The 25,942-nt window shown below is 55.1% G+C and overlaps 8 protein-coding genes and 1 non-coding gene across 9 annotated transcripts, besides 3 other annotated features; 4 read left to right on the top strand and 5 right to left on the bottom strand.

Annotated features, from left to right (window-relative positions):
* The first annotated feature begins 2,514 nt into the window (after positions 1 to 2,514).
* Positions 2,515 to 4,442: a sequence feature (possible transcribed region).
* An 8-nt stretch (positions 4,443 to 4,450) lies between these two features.
* CYME_CMD042C (hypothetical protein) lies at positions 4,451 to 5,245 on the bottom strand (the record flags this gene model as incomplete). Its single annotated transcript, XM_005535359.1, has 1 exon — positions 4,451 to 5,245. The coding sequence occupies one exon, from the start codon at positions 5,243 to 5,245 to the stop codon at positions 4,451 to 4,453; it is 795 nt and encodes a 264-aa protein (XP_005535416.1).
* Positions 5,246 to 6,310: 1,065 nt separating this feature from the next.
* Positions 6,311 to 7,531, top strand: CYME_CMD041C (fructose-1,6-bisphosphatase; the record flags this gene model as incomplete). The annotated part of the gene is made up of 1 exon (XM_005535358.1): positions 6,311 to 7,531. The coding sequence occupies one exon, from the start codon at positions 6,311 to 6,313 to the stop codon at positions 7,529 to 7,531; it is 1,221 nt and encodes a 406-aa protein (XP_005535415.1).
* An 809-nt stretch (positions 7,532 to 8,340) lies between these two features.
* Positions 8,341 to 9,777, bottom strand: CYME_CMD040C (similar to apospory-associated protein C; the record flags this gene model as incomplete). The annotated part of the gene is made up of 1 exon (XM_005535357.1): positions 8,341 to 9,777. One exon carries the CDS (start codon positions 9,775 to 9,777, stop codon positions 8,341 to 8,343), a length of 1,437 nt encoding a protein of 478 aa, XP_005535414.1.
* Positions 8,809 to 10,643: a sequence feature (possible transcribed region).
* On the top strand, positions 10,212 to 13,400 carry CYME_CMD038T. Its single transcript, XR_002461228.1, has one exon. It is a non-coding gene; the product is annotated as a hypothetical transcript (transcript).
* Positions 13,401 to 13,735: 335 nt separating this feature from the next.
* CYME_CMD037C (similar to prefoldin 2) lies at positions 13,736 to 14,092 on the top strand (the record flags this gene model as incomplete). The annotated part of the gene is made up of 1 exon (XM_005535356.1): positions 13,736 to 14,092. The coding sequence occupies one exon, from the start codon at positions 13,736 to 13,738 to the stop codon at positions 14,090 to 14,092; it is 357 nt and encodes a 118-aa protein (XP_005535413.1).
* A 542-nt stretch (positions 14,093 to 14,634) lies between these two features.
* Positions 14,635 to 15,117, bottom strand: CYME_CMD036C (similar to Membrane transporters of cations and cationic drugs; the record flags this gene model as incomplete). Its single annotated transcript, XM_005535355.1, has 1 exon — positions 14,635 to 15,117. One exon carries the CDS (start codon positions 15,115 to 15,117, stop codon positions 14,635 to 14,637), a length of 483 nt encoding a protein of 160 aa, XP_005535412.1.
* Positions 15,118 to 15,209: 92 nt separating this feature from the next.
* Positions 15,210 to 16,569: a sequence feature (possible transcribed region).
* Positions 16,570 to 17,462: 893 nt separating this feature from the next.
* On the bottom strand, positions 17,463 to 18,173 carry CYME_CMD034C (hypothetical protein; the record flags this gene model as incomplete). Its single annotated transcript, XM_005535354.1, has 1 exon — positions 17,463 to 18,173. The coding sequence occupies one exon, from the start codon at positions 18,171 to 18,173 to the stop codon at positions 17,463 to 17,465; it is 711 nt and encodes a 236-aa protein (XP_005535411.1).
* A 652-nt stretch (positions 18,174 to 18,825) lies between these two features.
* CYME_CMD033C (similar to periplasmic alpha-amylase precursor) lies at positions 18,826 to 20,304 on the top strand (the record flags this gene model as incomplete). The annotated part of the gene is made up of 1 exon (XM_005535353.1): positions 18,826 to 20,304. One exon carries the CDS (start codon positions 18,826 to 18,828, stop codon positions 20,302 to 20,304), a length of 1,479 nt encoding a protein of 492 aa, XP_005535410.1.
* Positions 20,305 to 21,141: 837 nt separating this feature from the next.
* On the bottom strand, positions 21,142 to 22,167 carry CYME_CMD032C (hypothetical protein; the record flags this gene model as incomplete). Its single annotated transcript, XM_005535352.1, has 1 exon — positions 21,142 to 22,167. One exon carries the CDS (start codon positions 22,165 to 22,167, stop codon positions 21,142 to 21,144), a length of 1,026 nt encoding a protein of 341 aa, XP_005535409.1.
* Positions 22,168 to 25,942: the final 3,775 nt, after the last annotated feature.

The following is a 25,942-nucleotide window of genomic DNA, read 5'->3' as shown; positions in this document are numbered from 1 at the left end:
GTATTGTATTCAAGGTCAGGAGGTCGGTGCACGTTCATTCCGCATGCGATATGTGTTGTTATGTCATGAAGCGTTCCGCTTGAGGATTGCAGACACAGCCTTGCAATATGGGTTTCTTGCGACCTTTCTCCCTCATATGCAACGAGGGTTCCCTGACCAGTAAAGTGAGCGCTTGCTTTGCCATGGTATGTAGGGCGATTGGCTCGGGAAGCTGCATACTGCAACGAGCTGCACTTTTGTTGATTTCGATGCCCATAGTCAGTTCATCAGCGGGACGATGGACCCTGTAACCTAGCAGCACTGCTTCGGAATTGAGCAAGAGCGATATAGAGATGCGATGTGCGTATGTGCTAGTGCCCAGGTCACGTAAGGGGTCTAAGACGCATCGACGAATCGAGATCACTTCGCTTTGGTGATGCGATACGCTTGTCGACGCGTACCAAGGTCACTTTAGAGATGTGAGACGAATCAGCAAGCAGAGGTGGCAGCTGCGGGTGCTCAAGCATGTACGTATATGCCCAGCGTCAGCTGCGTTATACTCAGAACGGGGGATGCTCGAACACATGCACCTGCACACTCTCTACGTTCTCGGTTGATTTTCTCTCACGTATTCAACAAAAGCAATGTATTCTGGTGATTCGAGAAATGCCACGACAAGAACGTACGCTACTATTGCTTGCTTGGGAGGGAAACGCTCTTAATGCTGGAAGAAAGTTATTCTACCATCCGCAGGTGGATGACGCCCGCTTCTCCTAGTGTTGATGCTTGACCTCGTACAACCAAGACAGAGCAAAGCAAACTCCATGTACATGAATTTTTCCTTGTCCATCCAAGTCAATCTCTAACCTTAGCGAAAGAATACTACCGAAATAGCGCCGTACCGTGAAGCTTCGGCATCTTTAATGCGAATTATGATGAAGCGACCCGGGTGGACAAAGAAACAAGTACGCTTCTGCGGGAGGCAGTCGTGCGTTCAGTAACCGTCTATCGATCTCGAACGAAAGCGCGAGTGCTCATCACCGGATCGAACGGTATTCGTCAAACTCGATGGGACGCTGTTTGAGAGAAGCAGTGGCCGGCTTGCGAACGAAAAAAAAAGCATCGACCGCTGGTTGCAAACAGGAGTCATCCGAGAATGAGGACAATGTCAGACCTAGCGGCGATTCTATCGTATAGTCGCCGACGAGTTGCCATGCGGTCATGATCATTCAGTACTTTGCCTTTCATCGGGGCAAGCTTCATGCCTCCTGCTTCCCACATTTTTTGTGCCGCTGTTCGAATATGTTGCGTTCCATCACTTGAAAGCTGTCAAGGATTACGCAGCTGTGACTCCAGGTACGCTGCTCTTCTTACGCCTCGATGTTCCCTGGCTCAGTCGAGTCCAAGCTGTCCGCTCTGTTATCATATGCCAAGCTAACACTCACGGGTCAATAGATGATACGTTCGCCTCTTTGACACAGTTATTCAACATGCCGTTCTCTACAAAGTTTTCCAGCACTGAATGGCTCTTTGCGTCTCTGCAGGCGTGGGATAAGGAGCGCCATGCCGCGCCTCTGCTCATAGACGTCATCACAACGGAGGACGTGACGAAGATGCAGTTTCCGAAAAGCAGGTATATACGTCTAGAATACAGGTGAGTTTCAGCGGAACAGTGAAATCAGTGGCTATGAATCCCCATGAACAAAATCGATACAGATTAGAGGGATCACATTCTCGCTACACCGCGATGTCAACGACAAGCCGCAGATGAATAAAAGGACCAAGCAACTGAACGAAGAAGGGAAAGACAATTCCTAGGAAGAGAGACGTATGAGAAATACCGAAGAGGAAAGATATTTCTGAAACCCTTCTCAAGGCACTCCACCTGAAACAGATCCACGGGAAGAATTTTCGAAAAAGCCGAGATACAGGAGGCCGTGGGGCTTGGATAGCTTCTTACCCGAGGACGGCTCGCCTAGATGCACTCGCCTTGACATGCTTCGTCAGGCAGCTGCTTCGTGGGGATCCCAACGCAGGGTTGCCAGCTGTCCCTCTTCTTCTGCTGGATTTTTCTGTCAAACATTCACCTGGTAACACAGTTGATGCACGGGCAGGAGATGCAATACGCACTGATCGTGGGATCAGGGATTTGCATTTTCGCTGCTCAGAGTGCCCCCTGGCGTCGCAGCACCACATCGGCGATCGAAGAAAACGTCTACGACGGATGTGCCGAGAAGCGTCCAATGATCCTCAGAAAAACACCGCAAAAGCATACGCTCACCAATGACCAGTCCTCTAAGAAGCACAACCTGTGGGCATGATCATCCCGAGCATAACGGACCAGGAAAGTCGGAGCTGGTGCAGGCGATTCTCGCAATGTCGATGAAAGCGAGTGACTCGCTGCTGGCGGCGGAAGAGCCCGAGCTCGTAGAGAAAACCCTCAGAAGAAACGTCGGGATCGGAGCGAGTGTCGCTTCGGATCGATGAAGCGCTTGGTGCGGCTCGCGGCCTCGGATCCACGAACGTCATGCCCGTAACACGGTTGGAATGGGATGCTTGCGTTCCTTGCCCGTAGCTCACGCGACGACGCTTTCCTGAAGCGCGCTCCCCAGCCCAGCGCAGATGGATGCCCGGAGTTCGAGTGCGCTCCCCAGCCCAGCGCAGATGGATGCCCGGAGTGCGAGTGCGCTCCCCAGCCCAGCGCAGATGGATGCCCGGAGTGCGAGTGCGCTAGCCCCCAACGGCAGCTGTTGGCGGCGCTCCCGGGGCGTCGCTGCAGGGCCCATTCCGTGCCCACAGATACTTGGCTACTGGATGCACTGCGCTGCGAGAGGTCTACTGCTAGTCTCTGGGAGCACGTGTGCAGCATTCGAGCTGCTTTACGAAATGCATTGGCGGGCCTCGCTCCTCGTATCTCGATGAATAGGGGTACACGGGGAGAGCTCTCCAGGGACAGCGGCGACCGACGCAGTGTTTAGGTGCACTTTCCTCGGGAGAGTCGTGCAAGCACATGATGCTTTTCACCTGCGCCGGGGTTCGGAATGCTCGCCAGCATGCAAACGAGCCAGCAGCATGACTGTGTCTGGGCCCGTCTCGACGCCCTGAGCACCGTATCGAGCAGCGGCGGATGCTTCGTACGCTCCATTCAGGGACTGTGCAGAAGCGTTCATTCCTCATGCAGACGATTTTTCGAGCCGGAGGACATACGACTGCGCCGGGCTCGGCAACGGTCTCTTTTCTGTTGGACGGAGGCAAGGAGTGAGCGTTCACCAGCTGCGTCCATGAGTAGCGAAAGCAAGTGACCGAGCGTTCGTGTCATTGTGCCGTAGCGTACAGCACTGGATGTGTTGTGCGGTGCAGAGGCAGCACTCCTGCCTGTAGGTCAGAGCGTTCCATTGAGGTGTGTGTGTGTGTGTGACGGAATAGATTCCGTACGATTGCCTCCGATGCGTACAGAAAGCCATTGACGCACGGGGAATATCGGTACCCGGTGTACCAGTCACAGAAGATGTGCCTTCATCAGAGCTAGTCGCACGAGATGCTGGACGGGAAGGTGCCGAAACCCCAGCTGGCCAGGCAATGGAAAGTCGGACGGCTTCTGTGGTGTGATTCCACGAGCAACCGAGTGCGCAAGCACTTGCTGCATCGAGGTAGTAGTGCCTCGATCAGCATCCAGAAATATGGAATGTCTCCACAGCGCCTGATCGCACGGCGTCGAGCGAGCTCTCCAGGGACTTGTTTCGTACGCTTCATTGGCATTGTACTGAATTGCTGTAGACATCCGCTATGAAACATCAGTGGTCAATGCAATGGGCATTCGCGTGGCGCCTGGTTCGAAGTATCGGTATGTTCGGGTTCAGCAGTCCAGATACATGGAGCGCAGCCTGTTCGCACTGGAGATGTATGTACAGTGCAATAGGTACACGTTCATGATGTTCCACACATTGGAACTACTGAGTATACCTCGACAAGCGCACAAGCTACCGTGTATGCTTTTCTCTCGGACCATGAAACCGATCATCATGCTATGCGTTTTCCTTACGCCATATCGATTCCCAAGCCGCAGCAGGCCTGCAGTCATTACGGATTCGCGGGACTGGCAATCACTAGCAGCAAGTCGTTGTGTTGCCATTGAGCACGCTGGGTGCCTGGATCGTAGCTGGATTGCTACTGCTATTCCCCTGCATAGTTGCGATGGTATCGATGAAGAGCATCCTGCTTATCTGAGACAACACCAACACACTCTCTATGGACAGAGGACACGCTCGCCTGGGCATACCAAACATCCTGACCTCTCCCCGAAATCGACTCGTTGACCGTCACGGACCCGAAAAAGTATCGATTAGCTGGAACAGATAGCGCCATTCGGAGGCGCTCTACAAACCTTTCAGCACTGAATCATCAATCAACATTCTTCAAATTTGAAGATACCTCTCAGCTAACAACGCAATCACGATAAACGATAGCTTGATCATCGGGGGCACTGGATCCCGGCTCTGACCTGGAGTTCAACCTCTTGCCATAGCGGATTCGCAAACATTGCCATGGGGTCATCCAGCACGGCCACTGCAGTCCGAAACGGTGCCCTTTGCGTATCATGACGCGTAAACTGCTCCAAGACTGTAGACGGTTCGATTCCTGTGTGTTCTGGTTCATGAGCCAGGATAATGATTTTTGGAATGAAGCGATGCAGGCGAACTGCACATTCCGATGCAAGCCGCAGGCTTTCCAAATGCAGAGAAGGCTCCAGCTGACGAACCATCGCTGCTGCTCCAGCGGCGGTGTCACAAACCAGAAACTTACGCTCATCCAGAATCTGTCCTGCAGGAGAACGACACAAGGCGCCAACCTGCTGGTACCATAGAGAGCAATCCTGATCGTTTCGAACGCGTAGAATGAAGTACACATCTACAAAGTGAAGCAGTGCAAGTCGTCGAAACCATTCTGGAACCCAGGGCGCCCAGTCGAGGCTCTCTCCGTGCACCCACAGGGACTTGGATGTAACCTCCTCTACGATGGTAATCACCACTCGAGGAGCACCTAGCACGCGCTGGGGCGTCGAAGTCTCCGACACTGGCGGCTGCAGTGGCGGTCCATGCACCAGCCGCTGAGGCCGTGACGAGTTCTCCTCGCGAAGCGCAGCCCCAGTTCTCGTGGGTACACGTGTCTCCGGATCGCGCTTGAAGAGGAGACCACGAACAGCGACAGCGAACACTACCAGCGCCACTGCAGCCCCTAGCGCTGGTGTCTCCCACATCCAGTTCATCAACGAAACGCGATGCCGTACGTGCGGTCTAATGGTACAAGTTTCCCGGACACACACGCACCAAGCACACGAGTTTTCCTTCCAGTCCAGACTAAGTCGCAGCTGAGCGCAAACCAAGATCCGCTTTGTAATTTACCCGTGCAGTGATGAATCAGCGCTGCACAGAGCACGGCGGGTACCGAGTGTGTAGCACGCACAGTGAAGCAAACTGCCTCGACCCGGGTGCTGCGCCGCACCAGTGAAGCTCGTCGAACAGCGACTCGCTCAGCAGGTCCAGCGGTACCTGTTTCCGATAGCCGACTATCACCGTCTCTCTCTCCGAGCGGCGCTTTTTCCTGACGGCACCTGCCCAGTCGACAGAGGCAGAGGTTCGCTTCCCGAGCTCGTCCGAGTGGTAGGCGATGCTCTGCGCGCTCCTCGCGTTGCAGTGGACACGCTACCGCCAAGCTGTACCTGAAAGCAGGTTAGAATCCGTGTTTTGAATACCAAACAAATGTGTTTGCCCGTTATGCAGTACACTCAGCGACTGATACTGAATGACGGCGTTCGAGTCTCGGTTCAGAAACTCCAAGTACGCAGTGACACTGATAGAACGCATTCATGCATGGTTTCCTCGAAGTCGTGCTCCCAGTGCCAATGTATTCTCGTGATCGTCGCGTCGGGTAAGCACCCGTCATCGTCTGCGTCCCCGCTTTTTCGTCGTCGTATTCCTCCTCGTCATTTGCGCTTCTTCGATCGAAAATCGACGACATGAGAATTTTTGGCTTTTCTGCAGCTGGCAATGACGGGCCTCCGGGATCGCCAACGACCATGCTCATATCTTCGCCTTGGATTTTTTATCGCTTCAGATGAACGCGCTTTCAACAAATCTGCTATAATCCGTGAAAAAGCAATGGGAACCCCTACCTGGACCTGGAACAGAATTCATGTGAAAGAATCGCAGCACTTCGTGGGCGCACCAGTGCCAACCGAACGACTTGTACTGTCTCAGTTGTTGATGTTGGTTGCGTTGCTGTGCAGTGGCGGGGCTCGGTAGCGTCACGAGACGCACAAACGTACGCTTGCATGGGAACTGAGACCAGTTCTCTCATACAATACCTGAGTCAGTTGCGACATGCGTTGAACGTGCTGGAAAACGTGGAGTGCTGCACTGGTGAAGACCATCGTCAGTTTCCAGTCTACGATGCCTGGCTCGACCTGGTTGCCGTGTTCATGGCGATAAGCGTTGCGGTGAAGCGTGTTGGAGTCCTGGTTCGTAGACAAGGTCTGTCGGCTGGGGCTCGGCCTCACGAGAAGCATCTCAGTGCCGCTAGCCTCGAGCAAGCAGCGAACCGCGTCTGGGTCGAAGAGCTGGTAGCGAGCCAGCGCAGCTGCGTGCTGGTAAGCGAGGACGACCCCGAACCGCTTGTGATAGATAACGCCACACAGGGCAAGTTTGTGGTTGTGTTTGACCCACTAACAGGACGAGCGCAGCCGCCGTGTGGAGAGATGGGCGCTATTTTCGGCATTTTTCGCCAACTAGGTCAGAGCGACACGCAAGGGGACGAATTCAACCCACGCGATGTGTTGCAGCCCGCACGGCAACTAGTTGGTGCAGGTTATGCACTCTATGGTCCAGCGGTATTGCTGTATGTGTCACTTGGCGCTGGGGTGCAAGCTTTCACCCTCGATGGAGCTATGAATGAGTGGATTCGAACCTCGCCACAAGTCCGCATACCGATCTGCGGGCACTGGTACAGTCTGGATGAAGGAAGCGAGTCCCTGTGGGATGCCGACCTGCGAAGCGCTTTGCATCGATTTAAGGAATCGGTTTCTTTGAATGGAGAACGACGTTCCCTACGAAGGACTGGCTCCATGGTTGCAGACCTGCATCGCGTGATGCTGTACGGCGGTGTACTGCTGTATCCGCCATGCACCGCCCAACCGCAGGGCCATCTGAAGCTCCTGTACGAGGCGGGACCATTGGCATTCCTGGTAGAGCAGGCAGGAGGTCGGGCTACGGATGGAAGACTGGCGCTTTTTGATCGACGACCAACGACGCTGCACGAACGCGTACCTGCATACATGGGCAGTGTGAATGATGTTGAACTGCTAGAGCAACTACTTGCAAAAATAGATAGGGATCCGATGTTCCTACTTCGACGTTCAGTTTCAGTTGATGAATGGGGAGCGCGCAGCCGCTTGTCCGATGATGTACAGGCGACACAAGCGCCGTGGTCACCGCTCCAGACAGTTGGTGGTGTGCTGGCGAGCGTGCCCCCGTTTCTACTGGAAGACTCCGATTGAGGGGTGCCTCGGCCTCCAGCGAGAGTCCTCATTTGAAGAGAGGCCCTTGCGTACGCAGCAACGCTAGTGCCGCGTACTTTCGATGGTGAAGCACAGCACGTCACGTGTCGCTTGTTGCAGACGATGCTCGCACCTTTCAAGTGCTCTTTCGATCCGCTTCTAGCCAAGTATCTACCCCAGCGGAGCGGGTACCTGCACGTATCCTGCCGCTCGACAAAGCAGGAAGCGAAAGACGATGAATGAATCGGTGTGACGGGTGTCATCTGTGCCCATTGCGTTGCACGGCAGACGAGGGTTCGTGCGCCTCCGACCTGTTGCAACGCCCGGGTCGCCGAGACGGGAGCAGCACCCCAGCGATCAGGTTGCCCAACTCGAGAGCCAACTGCAATAGCGACAGCTGGGAAATCTTGTGCCGTTTCGCGGAGCGTTCCGTTGTAGGCATGCGGACGCCACTGCCGGTTTCCGCTGCGACAGAGCGCGATGCATTGAGCACCAGTGCGTACCCTATACATATTGATTGCAGGCGATGTGTCCAGTGCATGCCGCCATCCCAGGAATATGCGAGGTAGAGGGGCACGGCGTGAGCGCTATTTACTGCCATGCTGATGCCAGTGTATGCGTTAGCCAGTTGCGAACTCGGTCCTCGATGACGACGATCCCATACCAACGATACTGGGCGCTGTTCCGCATTGCTACGACCTCGACATCGAAAGGAGGCAACAAGCGACAGGTGAGGCTCGAGGCCAGCGCCACTGTGTTCACCCGTGCCTCAACGCGTAAAAACGCTGACCTGTCCCGGTATGAAAGATTCACGTGCCGGAGGCCTTGGCAGCGCTTGCGATATCACTGGATCCCGCGAGGTACGTAAACCTCACGTGGCCACACCAGCGTTCGTTCTGGGCGAGCCGCACTGGCTCCAAAACCACTGCAGGCTCGATACAGAGCATGAACATCCATTCGCGGTCGTCGAGATCCACGAGGTCGTGGCTTTTCTGGGGCCCCGGATTCCAAACGACAACCTCGGGAAAATCGTCTGTGCTAGCCTCCACAACCACCGTACCTTTCTGGGCGTTCACATGCTCAATACGGATTGCGTTACTGCTCCCTGGTTGTCGTCGATAGATGCGATCCACTTCGTGGTCGCGAAACATGAGAACTGGCTCCGAATCGATTATCATGCCCTGCGGTCGCATCCTATCGACGTACTCGCAACCGGAGAGTCCCAGGACACGAACCTGTGTCAGAGAATTCACACGCAGATACGAATGTAGCGCTGTGGTGAACTCGAGCGTCTCCGACTCGTTCGGTGCCCGATTAGAGACGGACATTCTCAGACGCAGGTCTCCGAGCGCTGCGCCTAGTTGCACCATCATGAGCACTTGCGCATGCTGAAGCTCGGTTTCGAAGATCGTGCTTGTACTCCGAGGGACTGCATTGGCGGGTAGAATGGTTTCCGTAGCTCCCTCTGGAACCGCGGAAGATGCTGGTGCATATCGAGCCGCGGCACTCGTATCCGGTGGCGGTGCCACTGCTCCTTCGGCTCCTCGTGCTGAGCGCGGTTGCGCTCCCGAGTTGTCCTCCACAGCCGGTATCGCATCGGTTCCATTGGTCGTTTGCTCCGTCATGATCGGTGTTTGTAGACGAGAGGGCGTCTGCATCGGCTTGGAACTCATTGCCGTTGATTCGGTGTGGTGCGCGTCTCCGGTGTCGCGCTGGTGGCTGCTACTCGGTGCACCGGCTGTGCCTGCTCCGTGGACATCGGCCGCAGAAGCAGAAGCAGCACCATCTATTGCATTCGCATAGCTTGACCCCATCATCTTCGCTAGTGCGGCCGGCGTAACTGTCGGTAACTGGAACACAACCAGGGGACCTTCCGGATGATCGCCATCCGCGTGGACGAGCTCCCAGCTCATGTTTCGCGCATAGCCATGTTGCTGAGCGAGTGCACCGTACGTACTGAACTGCGGCCAGCAAACGGGTATACCGCCTCGAATGGCACGTCTGCGATCGAAGATGGCCTCTTTGGAGACAAAGAGCAGAGAGCGGGTGCATGACGGAGGTTGCCACGACAACACCTGCGCACCAAAGAAACTGACTTCCGCGCAGGCACCGTCAGCGGTCTGCAGGAGCACCATTTCGAGGCCTCCCTTGCCACGAAAGAACGTTAACCGTCCTGGTGTACCATATCGATCCTGGACTTCCTGGATGGGGTCTTTGGAAATATTCACGGTGATTTTGTGATCCATTTCAAGCAGTTTCCCCGAGCTGAACACAACACAGGGTACCGTACCGGCAACTGCCACGATGCGACCTCCCAAGCGTGCTCAGAAAAGCGCCCTTTCCGAGTCCTAGTGCCGACACGCTGAGCGCTTCGCGGACTTGCCAGCGTCACAGCAACCTGGCGTCCTCAACCGGGACAGAGACGCGTTCGTGCACTCCCGAAGCCAACGCTTCGCACTCGTCAAGTTTCCAAGTATGACTCTGGTGCTGCTTTCCTTTGTTTTCAATGCTGGGCGTTGTTCTGACTGCGCGTGTAGCTATGGGCAACCAAGCGGGCGTAGCGACTGGAGCACCACTCGGAAACATGCGTTTATACCATATGAAAACGACGGGAGATGGTCGTGTTGACGCAAACGCCCTGCCGGATGCAGCGACACGGGAAGTCGCTGGTGTTGAACCCATAGCGCTTCCACGAGCGTTTCACCACTTTACTGCCTCCAGGGCGGATAGAATGTTGTTTGGACGAGTAGTTTAGGGGTTCATAGGCTTACATTGACGGCTGGTGGGTCGTCCGAGTCGCGTTTCTCACGTAGGGTCCTGGGACTGGAAGAAATGATCTCCCGACGTTATGCAAGCGAAAACAAAGGCACAGGGTTTCCGTTCTAATGCGGATGGTGAGAATGCGTTGGTGTTCGACCTAGCGTATACCAAGACCGAACGGACGACAGTAGAGGCCTTTCTTAGCGGAGCAGCACGGCGTTTGGGTATGGTAGTCCTGTTTGGCGAGCGGCCGGTGTGCATCAAAGTTCTAGAGCGGAGCCTGGTTCGTGCGGGTAAGCACCGCTCAAAGAAGAGGCAAACTACTGCATGTCTAGGAACTAAATAGACTCTATGCTTTACGAGCGAACCAGCCGAGTGCACCTGAACGCGCTCTCTCCGGCATATGTGTCCAGGTCAGCGAGCGCTGCTTGCCGCAGCGTTTGGTTCACAAGCTGCCGCAGCGTCCAGAGCGGTCGCTTGCACCAGGTCCGCCACGTAGCTCCGCGGGATCCGTTGCGCCTGGATGCCGCATAGATGCTCTGTACGCGTCTAGTGATCGTCAACTGGAGGTGGTGGTGGTGGTTGCGGCTGCGGCGGCATCTCGCACTGGGTTCGGTAAAGGTCTTGCGCGGACGCCGGAACGCCGAGCACCGCTCTGTTGACGCCTCGCACGTTGCTGGCTCGTGATGCATCCCACAAGGTGCGACCGCTTCTCGCAGAACTTGCTTACATACGGGGAACTGTTGGTATGCGTAGGAGTTGCCTCTTGAATCGTCGAATGGAGCGACGACTTGAGTCGTGATGCGAGTCACTCGTCCAAGTGTCTATCGACAATTCGCCGGGACTGCGGAACATGCATGCCGTCAATGCATCTTCGGCGGCAACTTTATCGACGTCGCCACTGACACAGGACAAAAGTCGAGAAAGACACCACCATGCTGCATTTCCTGAAATACCCGTGATGCACTTTGTTCATTTCCTTTGCCTCCAAAGGACCGGTGTGGCGAATGATCCGTTTTCCGATTCTTCCCGGTCGACGAAGAACCCGCTGGACTGTAGAATCACGGAGTGTATTCCCCAGAACGCTCGTGGGTCTAGCGATATGCTCTGAGGCGTCGCTGCCTATCTGTGAGTTTTCACGCCTGGCCCTATGAAGATTGCGCGTGGTTCCAGTTATCCGTGTTTGGAACATTGTCACGGAGTCGATACGAGCATATGTGCGACGCGAAGCATGATATAGCGCCAAGGGTGTGTGCAGCTTCGCGAGAGGAACTTCATGCAGGCGCTCGAGGCCCAGATTTTTTGTGGTGTACAGTCAGCTACTCGAGACGAACATCCGTAACGTCGGAAGCGTCGGGGGACAGTATGCCGGATAGACGGCTCGTTCGGATGTATTGCATACTTTCTCGAGTATCACTATCACGGCTGACAGCGTTCTCTGATACATACTCTTGGGAATGGCAGACTGCTCCATTGCGTGTATCGCAAGAGCGAAGCCCTGCTCGTTTCCGTGTCCAGAACGCCGCCGCTTGCATCAAAGAAGTCTGGTGTTGCTTGCCCTTTTGAACGCTACGTAGAGCGAGCGATTCCGATACACGCAGCGACATGGGATGAGCTTGTTCACGATAGACACTCGCTGATCGAATCAGAATCCTCTGGGAGCGCAGTTATGGTTCTAGGTAACAAACGCTGCAACCCGGTATCCGCTAGAATGCGGTGCACGTATGCCATCCGACAGCGTACTGGCGACAAGGATGCAGCGCTGGAGGCGATCGCACCGTGTCCAGCGTTTTGAGTCGTCTGGGGTACGCTCCCGAGGGCTGTTTCCATACATTCATGTCAGAGCAAAATGGAACGGGTCCTCGAACACGCGTGTGCGCACTAGTGTTTACGTTTCTGGATACTGTTGCTGGCTCCGACTGCGACTGCTCCCTTTTCCTCTCTCTCGTGCCTGTTCGATGGGCGCTGGTCTCTCCTGTGCCTCGAGCACCGTTGTCAGCAGCCGAATGACGATGGTGGCAGCGTTCAGTTCCGGATTTCGCAGCTTCAGGCGGTTGACGCTGTACTCCATAAGCAGATTGGACTTGCGATCTACGCTTCACTCGCTCTATTCATGTTCTTCGTTTACCAGCTCGATGTGCGCTTTGCAGAGGCGGCGCTTGATTCTGGTCGGGTGTTCCGTTAGGTCCACCACGATCCGTCCTGTTTCGAGCGCTGCTCTCTCGCATACGAAAGCTCATGTCATCGCTCGGTACATGTCCTTGACGGGTACAAATGGCTTCCCCTGATGCCCGCATCCGTCTCCGTGTCCGCTGACGTGGCTTCTTCAGTGCGATCCTATCGGCGAGTATGTTGTCCGCTGCATGTGCGAGCGCACCCTTCTCCATGCGACGGAGCATTTGTGGAACGCGATGTTGTGCAGGCAGAAACTAGAACCGAGAAGGAAAACTCGAGCTGAACAAGTCGAGAAATCTCGATTCGTCTATACGTCGTTCGTGCAAAGCAGTGGCGCACGCCCTATTGGACATGATCGCTGCGGAGCGTGCGGTCCGAGTCCAAGAGCCCGCTTCCAGGCAAACAGAAGAGACACCAGCCTCTGGTGGCATATCCCGCGACAGGTATCGCGCTGGTATCGAATCGTGTTTCGTCAATGGACACGATAAGAGACGGATGTGTTTATCGAGCGGAATCGATGATCTCATATGACAAGTCCACTGAGGTTTCGGCAAGAACTTGTGAACAATTCTTTGAGGACGATGTAGAGTTTTTGCTTCATCAGTTCAGTGGCGCGAGACGCAACTCGAACGAGCTGCCTTGGACCACAGAAATCGAAAACTTGAAAATTACATGATTTGAGCTGCCTAGTTGTAAGGGAAGGGCACAACTTGGATCCATGCGCATATGAAATGGATGATGTTATCGGGTAGTTGACGAAGCCTTGCTCGAGGACGTCGCGGTGCGTTGTCGGTTCGCATCACGTAACAAGTTCGGGCGGCAGAGCGTAGAAGGAGTCACCATGAATAGACAAATGAGAATCCCAAAGCTGCATATAGATCTGTGAGCCATTGTGGATGCATTTTGACTATCGAGGCTGTAAATCTAGGAAAACGTTCGGTACCATATCGCAAGGTAGGAAGCGAGCGAGCAGTCGAATGCACCAGTTTCCTAATCTGACACAGCAGGAGTGCACCTGGCATAGACACGCGCCGGGTTTCTCCAACTTGGCGCTCTGCTATATTGCGGCCTGTGAACTTGAAAAAGCTTTGCGCTTGGCCTTGACAGTGCGATTGAGCGGTGTTGAAGCGCACGAACTACACGCACTTGGAAGCGCACAAGCGCGTCTAAGGAGTGTTCAGCAGGGGCACCGCCGCGTCGTTGCTTGCAAGTCGCAATCGGTACTGGTTCTCGCTGTACGCAAGAAGCGTCTCGAGGGTTTTATTATCCATGGAGTCTAGCGAGCAAGCCCAGGGCGGGTCTGGGTTCAGTCCACAGGTCGTTGCACTAGTGCGAAAAGTTGCCGAACTAGAGGCGGAGAGAGCTGAATATGATTTAGTTTTGGAAACACTGGCTTCGTTGGAGCCCGAGATCTCGCTGCACGCTGAGGCGGACGCAGAGACGCCGGTGCGGATCCCGAGACGCTGTTGGCAACAAGTAGGGGACGTATTGCTAGAGCGTCGGAAAGACGAGGTTCTGCCTATGCTCGAGAGCCAGCGAGAGCGCCTCCAACACGTTATCCACGAACTCCAGCGTCAGATACATGTCATGACGGAGTCAGATAGACCCGAGACCCGGACTCGATAAACCTTTCCATCAAATGATCCCGCTTTCGAATTCTAGGCCCCGCTACGCCCTGTACACCTTAAAGAATAAACTAGGAAATGAACCGGACACTTCGCGCTCGAATAAGCGGGCGCTCTCCGATGTATTCATTTAGAGTCCCACACCTCCGGGGACGAAACGCCTTGTACATTCATGTTGATGCTTGTGCAGACTCGATGGAACCTTGGAAATAGATGCACGTTTGCGCTTCCTTGCTCATTGAACGGCGACAGCACCGCGCCGAAACGCTCCACGACATCAACCACATACCAGAGAGGGACTGCACGTCCATCATCGCGGTGTTCAGGAGCGTTTCGCGGGTCGCTCCGTGGGATCCGTCAGGTGGATCCGACCGATACTCGCGCTCCCCATTGCAAACGCCAACCCTTTTCACCGTATGGCATAGAATTTATCACTCGACGAGGTTTCTTTCGACTGTATGTAATCCAGCCGAGAACTTGTCCTGTGACTCATACTGTCTGAGCGTCGTCTCGGGTGCGGGCGCCTCGCAGGTGTCGCTGCGCTTACGGAAGCGCGTCCTGCGTCGCCAAGCACGGCTCGCCTGTACTCCGCAAAGATCCGTTCGAAACTGCACGTATCGCCTCAACACGTCCATCCGCCGCCTTGCTCGTGACGAATAAGGGCTTCTCAGACTGAAAAACGAGTATCATCGAGCCCAAGGCGCAGAGAAGTAGTGCAAACACCTTCAGCCAAGTAAACTGTTCCCCAAACCGGTACTTTCCAATGAGTGCAGTAGCAGAAATCCCTAATACACACCATACGGTATACCCAACAGAAAGATCGATGTGTGCAGCGAACGCAACAACGCAAAGCACTGTACAAACGCTGTAGCAGAGGCACGCTTTAAGCGCGGCAGCCGGGTGCGCAAAACCCTTCGCTTCGCGAATGAATGTCGTGCCCATGAGCTCAAAAGCAACTGCTACTGCAAGGACACACCAGTAAACATAATGTGGCAAGTTTTGAATCGTATCCGCACTCCAAAACATGCTGATACGATACAGTGAAAGCGTTCTTGCAGGTGCAGCGGCAAGCACTAGACCCCGAATCCCGTTACCGATGCGCTCGTGTGCGGCCTCGCAGCGCACTCGCTGCAAGGCATCGCTTCATGGAGAAAGACGAAACGTTCAGGGTAGCGCGAGGACGATTCCCAGTGTCCTTGGGAAGCAACCGTCGACCACAGATAGAATACCGAGTCCAAGCAGGTACCCAGACCTCTGCGAAAGTGATTCCGACCCAAAAGAGAGGTCGTCTTGGCGTGCAGTGCCTCGTGGGCTCTGCGCGACGTTCACTGTGTCGAAGGTTGGTGGCGTCCCGCTGTAGCAGACGACTGGTGTAGACGCAGCCCCGTGTGAAGCAGATGCGCTCTGGTCAGGGTCAAGGGTAAACAGGAAGCGGCGATCATTATTTTGCCGCAGTTTTGGGTATGAAAAGTAAGGCACCCGTGCTGACCCTTGTCAAGCGTTCGAGAGAACGGCGCTGGTATTCCTATTTCGCCGTGCATGACGTTTTCGTAGCGTGCAGGCTCTGTGGATTGTCTGCGTTGGACGCTAGGTGCGCATAGCACTTCATCGAAATCAGTTCACGTTTTGGAGCTATGGAGCGCCTCGCACACCCCAGACGCGTAAAAGGGGCTGGTGCAAGCAAGAAGCGTGTCCTGGAGGGCGTGCTGCCGCTCTCGCTGGGCTGGGCATCGCGTTGCGCACTGTATCGGAAGCGATCCATTCTAAGACTATTGTCTTGTGGTGGACGGCGAGCGCTCCCATAAAAGTGGCGTCTTCATCGAGCGACGCAGGCCTGCTTGGCCGTCGTAGCGTATGCGCAACTGCTTGCTCTTGTGCAATACGAGCACTTGTCCCAGGCGTCGTTCATATGGACCTGAAAGGCTGCGTATTGCGCCGGCATGACGTTTACGAATACACGCTTTTGGATACGCTAGCATCCGCACGGCAACGCAGCAATGCAGTTCGAATTGCACATCATGCACGTAACGCCTGTAGCATTCGTTCAGCCAAGCCACTGCTTCATCAGCGCAGGAAGCTCAACGGGAGCTCGCGGAAGCGTAGAACGCGCGTTGCATTTTCGGTGAAGCGAATCGAGCTTTGCTTCGACGACTGATCGTCGACTGCGCTGAGCATGTCCTCTGGATTTGGATCCTGTTGCGTTGAGGGCATCGCACACCTAGCACGGGATGCTTGAGGCGACCCCTGGAAACACGCAACCTGTTGAGGCGTAGGCACCTGTAGCACGATTTCGCACGCCCCGCAAGGCCGGTGCTTTGGTTTTCAGGGCGCCAAGGGAGAGCTTCCCTGAAAAGTTTTCCGAAGGCAGCACAAACCCAGCTTGCTCATGACGGTCATCGGGGATTGATTGGTCTTTCCTGCCAGACTTGTAGCGTCATAGCGATACAATGCTGCGAGATAAACATCGTAAGACTATGCACTGGATACGTGAAAACGGCAAGAGGTGTCCAGCTGAGTGCGGTTTGGAAACACTTTCAACGAGTACACCCTGCGACGCAACTTGTAGGCTTTACCCGCAAAACGCACTGCGTATTTCCTTCCACTGTCCTGAAACAATGCTCGGTACGTCATGCGATATGTCGGTGGGATTTTCCTCATTCGAATGCGGGCGCGTCTTCTGCAGTATTCGATCGATGAATCGAACCAGATGCCCGCTGATGCGCGAACGCGCTCAGTTGCCGACATGTCCACCGCGCAGCTCCCGAGGACAAGTGCAGCATCTGCAAGTGCCCGTGCTCCAGCGCAGTGCCTGCCGAATGCCCAGCAACTCGATCCATCCGGCACTCCCCGGGGGCGCTGTGGCTACAGCGGGCGCTTCTCGCGACGCTAAACACGTCACCATAGATGCTGTACCGCTACGGAACCGCCTCACTAGAGTATACTTGTGCAGGCGCCTACTCGATAAGCCGGCGCGCCGTCTGCGCCATGTAGAGAACGGCACCCGCTTTGCATCTGGCTCGGTATCAAGATAATCCCTCCAGCTTAGAAAGCGCTAGGAAAGTTTCATGCTCGATTCTTGAGGCGTTGCATGTTGAACGTGGCACTCTCTGCTTCGATGTCCGGAGCGCCGTTCCTCTCATTCCGCACATGGAGGGGCGTCGCCCAGGCCTTGTTTCCCAGCTTTTCGCCAAGAAACGGAAACTTTTCGTGCACACGACCCGCTATGCACATGGCGTGATTCCAGAAAGGTGATGATATCATCGGTGGTGATCGGTGAAGTGCCCACCGCACAAGCTGACGTCGCCCGTCCTATCGAGCGTTCAGGTTGCAGCTCAATCGATTTCCCCGGTGGTACGCACTACAAAGGCACCCTACTGGCGCTCTAGTGGAACGCGCATTTGTGCTGCAGCCGCTGCGTTTCGAGCCCTAACCTCAGACGGCAGAAGACTCAGGTAATGATCCAGCATTTGTTTCGCCTGCTCTAAATATCCGAGCGCCTCATCTCCATATTTGCGTTGTGCAGGCGAGACACCCTGATCGCTCGCCATGAAAATAGGTGTGTAAAGCGTTGCATCCAGCTGGGTCATCACGTTCGGGAGGTCACTGCTTACCCGCATCGCAGATTCGTGCTTCTCCAAATCGTACTCTGGTGTTAGCAAGCGGTCGGTTACGGCCCGGAGCGCAGTATGTAGCCGCAGCGTTCGTGTACAGTAGTTGACGTTGGACCGAGCCTTGTCCCAGGAACCGCTCTCCACATACCGTGGGATGGGCTCAAGTAGCTCCCGACACACCATAACTGCCTGTACGCCCCGGTCTGTGCCCAGGTCGTACGGGTTTGCCGCAAAAGCCAGGGACCTTTGTGTGACCGTTGGATCCGCAAGCAACCAGACGGAGGCCAAGAGCCCTGCAAGAGCTCTTGAGAGTCCAGAAAAAGCTTGCCTCGCAGCCCCTGAGCCCAAGCCTTCCCCGCTAAGCCTTAGGCACGGTCGTGCTAGACGACTCGTACTGGGCACACACCTGTTTCCAGCACCAGGTGCGTTCTGTGCTCGGAAGCTGACAGGTCGAACGAGTGAGATGAACATCGGCAGATAACGCGCGTGATCCAAGGCCTAGAACAGTGCCTACCCGCCCCCAAAGTACCTGCGATACGGACGAACGGCTTGGATGAGTACCCAGAGCCGAAACTTTCCGAGCTCGCGACAATAACGCGGACGGGAACGATGAGGAGGAGGTCATGGCGGTGCCGGTGATGGTGGCCGACCGAGGCGACGCACCTCGCATGAATGCACTCATGAACATCGCGCATGCGGAAAAGGACTCTTTCTCAGCTATTCGAGCTCCAAGACCCTAGTAGAGTAGGTATCTCTGAGAATAGCATAGCTGAGCGAGTGATCCGAAGCTTGTTTTGGGGCACCGTGACTCGCTGCTGGGAGCAGCTGGCGGAGCTCGCCCCCTGCGTCTAGCCCCGTTGGACGCCCGTATCTGAGAGCGACGTGCCCGGGCGCTCTGGGAACGACGAGCACCACAACGTTTTCAGTACGGGCAAGCGGGTATCACGATTAGCATAGAAGAGAATCCTAGGTTTTTTTTTGTGGAAGGAATAGCACCACGACTTGATTGTCCCGACAAGCTGGTAGTACGACCAGTTGAAAAGGGAGCAATACGGTCTGTTCTTGGGGGAGTCTCCACGACCAGCTACGTTTTCAACGGAGGTTCATAGGTGCTCATTACGTCATGGGTGGTACATTGGTGCTCGAGATACCCGCCCGGGCCTGGCTCTATGCGCTTGGAGTCGGACATAGCGGGCTGGACGGGGTACCCGACGCTGCCCTAAACTATCTCCGCACGTTCGACTACGTATGGTTGCAGGGCGTCTGGCAGACGGGCAAACTGGGAGTCGAACTCGATCGTGGCCTCCCTGAGCGCCGTGCCGTCTACGACCAGGTACTTCCTGGCTGGACCGAGGATGACGTTGTCGGTTCGCCGTATGCGATCTACGACTATCGCGTCGCCGCGGAGCTAGGCGGCGATGATGCACTAAAGAGGTTTCGTGAGCGCCTGCATCCAACGCGTTTATTGCTGGACTTTGTACCCAATCACATGGCGCGTGACTGCCCCTGGCCGGAACGCTTTTTTCTACATAGCATGGACGGCGCTGAAGCGCTTCCACCGGTCACCGAAACCGCCACCAGGCATTGGCAAAACCTTCAACAGGGCGAATTAGAGCGGTTCCAGGAACGCCACCACCAGCGGCTCGCAGGCCGGGATCCATACTGTGGCCCGTGGCCTGACACAGCCCAGCTCAACTATCGCGAGCCGGCGCTGCGGCAGCATCAGTGCCAAGTGCTCTGTCGCATCGCAGATATGGCCGATGGCATACGGGCCGATATGGCGATGATGGTGCTCAACGATGTTTTCGAATGGAGCTGGAGAGACGCAGCAGCAGTTGAAACCGCTGGACCTGCTCCGGACAACAAAGAGTTCTGGGAAGAGGCCATTGCTGCAGTGCGTCAGCGTCGCCCCGACTTTCTTTTCCTCGCCGAAGTGTACTGGGATTATGAGGAGCGACTGCAAGCTCTCGGATTCGATGCCACGTACGATAAGAAACTGTATGACTTGCTCCACCAGCGGCACTTGGATCGATTGCGAGGCTACCTACGAGAACGCTCGGCAGAATTTCACGCTCGTTGTGTACACTTTGTCGAGAATCACGATGAGCCGCGGGCCGCAAGCCATTTCGGTGACGTTCGTGTCGCAAACGCCGCTGCGGCGCTGAGCTTTCTGCTGCCGGGAATCCGCCTCGAATTCTGGGGCCAGTCCGAAGGTCGTCGTGCACGTCTCGATGTGCACCTGCGTCGAGCTGCGGCAGAGCCCGAGCGTTCAGTAAGCTCCGCTCAAACAGGTTTTTATGATCGCCTACATCGTATCTTGATGTTGCCTATTCTCAGGAAGGGCAGGTTTGTCTACAGCGACCAGGGCCCGATGCAGCACTGGCGAATCATCACCTGGAATTGGTACCTGGATAACCGGGCGCCCGGTGATTGCGACGCTATCCGGCATCTGCACATTGCAGCGAATTACTCGGATGAGGCGGTTCACTACCAGCACGCGTATCCCTGCGACTTGCTCAATCCCGATGCCACCAATCTTTGTGAATTATCGCCCTGGACGGTACGCGTTTTATGTGAGCAAAAGGTCTCAGCTTCCAGTTGAGACCCTCGCGGCGCGTGCACGCTCCGCTATCGACCAACGAATGTTCACTGGAGATGCCTCAGAGCATCGCATCGTTGCGTGGCGCTTCGAACTGGTGACTCTATTCGTTTCGTATCTGAAGAGCAGGTTTGTTGAGTCCGGACGATCAGACAGCTGACCATGTAGTCCGACGCACGTCTAGGAACACCAGTTCCGATTGTGTCTGGTGCGTATGTCGGCGTTCAGCAACGTCTTTTGGGAAGACGCTTTCAAGTTGAGACCGGACACGGATGCACGTTCCGTTTCCAACGGGTACTGGTGGCATATCTTGCAGCACATCGCCCGATATTGTAGTGCGCATAGAGATGGTTGTTGTTGGCGAGCTCCACGGCCGCTGGTCGTTTGCCAAGACGACGGGCGGCCCAGGTTGGAACGCAGATGTCCAGCAGTGCTCCCTTCCATGCGCTGTCCAGCTGTTGGAGGAACACTTCTCTTGAGCCTGCTTGTTCCCGTACGCAAAGCGCATCATTCATCTCTGTTTTCCTGTTTCTGCCTTGCTATGATGGAGACAAGTCCAGCTCCATACGCCGTGTATGCGGGCAGCTGTCGTGTCCACTCTAGAATGTGACAGGCTCTATTCACGGACCCGGGAATCATGCGTTCTCGTCTGAATCTCCGTCAAGGCACATGCTCGTGTTTGCGTACTGCGTTTCTTGGAAATGCGTACCCGCATTCCCAACCGCAAGTCCACGATACTTGTACGCATGCACTCTCGCAACCGCACATGAATTGTCGCACATCACGCTATTGACATCCAGTACCTGCGTCGGTTAGAGAGGCCCCGCTGCAATCGCTCGTCTAGGACTGAAATGGATAGCGAGCAGCGTAAAAGCTACAGGTTTCGCAATGCTTGCTCGGGGCCGGCGGCTCGGGGCGCTCAAACAATGCAGCGATCTCTTGGCAGAGTGCGTAGAAGCCTTCATCATCCCGCTCAATGGGAATGAACTCCGTCTGGCCTCGGAGACAGCTCTCGTGACTCGACGGTAAGAGCTCATATCCATCGGGTCGGAAAACGATGAGCGCAAGCCGAGGCACCGCTGGAGGCAGAGGCACCGGTGCTATGCTCGTGTCATCGGCATCGAGGAGGTTCGCGGCTTTCTCCAGTGCAAAAGCATACGCATGTAACTGCATCGCATACGTTTCCTGCAGTTTGGATGTCTCCGCCCGAGAAACCTTAAAGTCCAGGACACCCAGCGTCTCATCTTGGAAGCGGATGAGCCCATCAAGTCGACCTGTGATCGTGAAGCGTACCCACGCGTGCGTCGTCACCTCGAACTCTTGTGAGCGCACGTTTTCGATCGCGGAGGAGCAGTCGATGGTTCCGTCTGGCCAATCATCTGGGATACTTGCGACCGAGCGAAGGTTTCTCCCATGAAATGCTTCTTTCATAGCCGCATCGATATGGTTGAAGACCTCAGGAAACGGAGGCCGCATCGCCACCCCATACCTGCACTTTAACCAGAAACAGAAGCGACACGCGTTCCAGCGAAAACTCAAGTCTGAAGGATACAACCGGATGCGTACCAGCTCACGAACCTTTTTCGCGCTGAGGTGTAGCACGAAAGCTCCTGGGCGTCGGTGCAGGTTTCTGCGCAGTAGCCGCGTTGCGCTGCTGGCGCCGTACCACGGACAACAAGCGCTTGGTCTTTGCTTCCTAACGGTGAAGGGATGAGCTTGTGCAGGCTGTACAAAAGTAGTTTCAAGCACCAGGGATTTCATCAGGTTTAGAGAACTGGGGCCAAGCGAGTCCCTCCGCGAGCCCTCGCTCCGCCAGCGAGCAACGCCCCAGTCCATTCCATTTGCCCGCTTCTGCGGATCGTCCATGAGACGCAGCGCTGGTGCATGCTGATGTGGGAAAGCGTTTCGCCGACTGTTGGAAAGTCGCCAGATGTGCGGGCATTACTCGTGAACGGGCACAAGATCCTAGCTTCTCACGAGACACTTTTAATGTCTATCAACTCGCTGTTGCTGCAATCCCACTAGGTGTAACCGAGTGCTTTTTCGGAGTGTAGAGCAAGAGATTGACATCACGATGCAGTGTGGTGTTTAGATCGTCGACGAATTGCCCGTAGGGTAGATTCTTTACGGAGCAGAGCAAGGTGCGCTACATTCCTCCTGTAGATCAGTCATACCACAGGATTCTGATGTTTGGGGAAAACTGAAAGAAACAAGAATATGCGTTGCGTGCAGAAAACCGATATGCTCACGGATTACTTGCTGCCAATGATAGAAAAACTACCCGTTGATCGCCTTACGGAAAGCGAAAGCGAAGTTCGCAGTCGCAACGGGCGTCTCTGCTTCTCCACAGCGTGTTCGTGTGGTCCCGGAAACCCCGGAATATAGTCGCAATAAGTAATTCGTAGTTTACTCACGGCCATCTTGCATCGAAATCGAAACTAGAGCGTTCGTGGAAAGTCGCCTTCGCTATGAAGCAGAGGCACGTCAGTATGTTTTTTCAGTCGATGAGGCTTCCTTCAAACAAAATCTTCCGAGCGTTTATATGTTTTCGAGGTGAAGGAGTCCGCTGTATGTGCGATCGAACTCGAAGAGAACCAGGACATTATCGTGTTCTTTTGTGCAGCAGTGCATCAATGAGGTTGCCGCGGTCTTGCTCGCAGGAAAGGCTCACACAACAGCACCAATGACTTTGTCGAATCATAGAAGACTTTTCACCCGACATCTGACAACGTCCGTGCATTTGACAATGTGGTATGGTGCGATTCCGCTTGTGTTCGAGCTTTCGCTGATGCTGTCGGGGCTAGAGCGTCTGTTTATTCCTCCACACACACACACGCACCGTGATTCAACCCCATAGAGGGCGTGCTTTCTATCGGGAAAAGTAATGATTGTTCAATCCGGCGAAGCGCTGAAGTCTTCAGCTCGGTGGCGCACTGGTGCATTTTTCGTCATTCACCTGCGAGTCCTTGAAACTCCAAGAAGGTCCGCAGCTACGGAAATATAGATTTCGGTTCATTTTGAAGAAATAAAAATTCCAAGGGAAAGTTATGCACAGGGAATTCGGGGATCCCGGAGCGCCGCCATCGCCGCCTGTCGAAAACGAACGGAAAAATCCCTCATTGCCAAACATCGAGCGCAGAAGAACAAGTGACGAAGAAGAAGAAAATAGATAGGCCGGAACAGCTGTTCACCCGACGGGGCGATGACGAGACTGTAGTGGCTCATAGGGCGCGAGCTCGACGACTCCCTGTAATGATGAATTCCACCAGCGACAACGCACGCATGTTGTTCGTGAGTCGATGTATGGTGCAGCATACGAGCCCCGGAGAACTGAGGCGATCTAACTTTGTGGGGCAAGCTCTGACGCTCGATGTGTGCGTCGAATGAAACTTAATCCGATAGCACACAGGCCGATGGAGAATGGCTCGGAAGCGCCCTTTGACTAAGTGTACATACATAGACTCTGGTTGTGAAACATTCCTCGTTTTACGGGGCGCACCTCTATTGGAGACAATCACGTGTTCAGCAACACGCCCTGTTCATTACAAAATGCAACACAAGCGATTACAGCATGTGGAACGAGTGCGCGTCTCACTCCGTAAGATTTTATTCGGAAATGTGGTAGAGCTGCAGACGGGTACCCAAGCGCGGGTGAATCGCCGTTTGCGGGGAAGCGCCAGACGAGCATGCCGACAACATCAGGTTCAGAGGCGATTGATCTCGTCGCCGCAAACGCATCGTGAAACGGGAGGACCTTGCAACACCTCATCCTTCGTCGATACATTTTATGGCTTCTACTTCTCACATGATTCTGATGTGCCCAAAGACCGTATCACTTTCCATGACTCAAAGGCCGTCAACGAACACATAACTGCGATTGGCGTTCAGCTGCAGTTCGTGCCAGCCAATGCTCCATGGGTCAGTCTAGTCCGATGAGTGTTATCCGATGTCAGAGGTCACTTTTAGGCTACTGGATACATGACAGAGCCGTTGATACCAGCAAAGTTGAGAGGCACGGGACAACATCAGGGTTTGGATAGCCTCTTACCCGAGGACGGCTCGCTTAGATGCACTCGCCTTGACATGCTTCGTCAGGCAGCTGCTTCGTGGGGATCCCAACGCAGGGTTGCCAGCTGTCCCTCTTCTTCTGCTGGATTTTTCTGTCAAACATTCACCTGGTAACACAGTTGATGCACGGGCAGGAGATGCAATACGCACTGATCGTGGGATCAGGGATTTGCATTTTCGCTGCTCAGAGTGCCCCCTGGCGTCGCAGCACCACATCGGCGATCGAAGAAAACGTCTACGACGGATGTGCCGAGAAGCGTCCAATGATCCTCAGAAAAACACCGCAAAAGCATACGCTCACCAATGACCAGTCCTCTAAGAAGCACAACCTGTGGGCATGATCATCCCGAGCATAACGGACCAGGAAAGTCGGAGCTGGTGCAGGCGATTCTCGCAATGTCGATGAAAGCGAGTGACTCGCTGCTGGCGGCGGAAGAGCCCGAGCTCGTAGAGAAAACCCTCAGAAGAAACGTCGGGATCGGAGCGAGTGTCGCTTCGGATCGATGAAGCGCTTGGTGCGGCTCGCGGCCTCGGATCCACGAACGTCATGCCCGTAACACGGTTGGAATGGGATGCTTGCGTTCCTTGCCCGTAGCTCACGCGACGACGCTTTCCTGAAGCGCGCTCCCCAGCCCAGCGCAGATGGATGCCCGGAGTTCGAGTGCGCTAGCCCCCAACGGCAGCTGTTGGCGGCGCTCCCGGGGCGTCGCTGCAGGGCCCATTCCGTGCCCACAGATACTTGGCTACTGGATGCACTGCGCTGCGAGAGGTCTACTGCTAGTCTCTGGGAGCACGTGTGCAGCATTCGAGCTGCTTTACGAAATGCATTGGCGGGCCTTGCTCCTCGTATCTCGATGAATAGGGGTACACGGGGAGAGCTCTCCAGGGACAGCGGCGACCGACGCAGTGTTTAGGTGCACTTTCCTCGGGAGAGTCGTGCAAGCACATGATGCTTTTCACCTGCGCCGGGGTTCCGAATGCTCGCCAGCATGCAAACGAGCCAGCAGCATGACTGTGTCTGGGCCCGTCTCGACGCCCTGAGCACCGTATCGAGCAGCGGCGGATGCTTCGTACGCTCCATTCAGGGACTGTGCAGAAGCGTTCATTCCTCATGCAGACGATTTTTCGAGCCGGGGGACATACGACTGCGTCGGGCTCGGCAACGGTCTCTTTTCTGTTGGACGGAGGCAAGGAGTGAGCGTTCACCAGCTGCGTCCATGAGTAGCGAAAGCAAGTGACCGAGCGTTCGTGTCATTGTGCCGTAGCGTACAGCACTGGATGTGTTGTGCGGTGCAGAGGCAGCACTCCTGCCTGTAGGTCAGAGCGTTCCATTGAGGTGTGTGTGTGTGTGTGACGGAATAGATTCCGTACGATTGCCTCCGATGCGTACAGAAAGCCATTGACGCACGGGGAATATCGGTACCCGGTGTACCAGTCACAGAAGATGTGCCTTCATCAGAGCTAGTCGCACGAGATGCTGGACGGGAAGGTGCCGAAACCCCAGCTGGCCAGGCAATGGAAAGTCGGACGGCTTCTGTGGTGTGATTCCACGAGCAACCGAGTGCGCAAGCAC

Source organism: Cyanidioschyzon merolae, chromosome 4 (genome assembly GCF_000091205.1).
Source record: "Cyanidioschyzon merolae strain 10D DNA, chromosome 4, complete genome".
Classification (NCBI taxonomy): domain Eukaryota; phylum Rhodophyta; class Bangiophyceae; order Cyanidiales; family Cyanidiaceae; genus Cyanidioschyzon; species Cyanidioschyzon merolae.
This window is presented reverse-complemented; position numbering and strand designations above follow the sequence as displayed.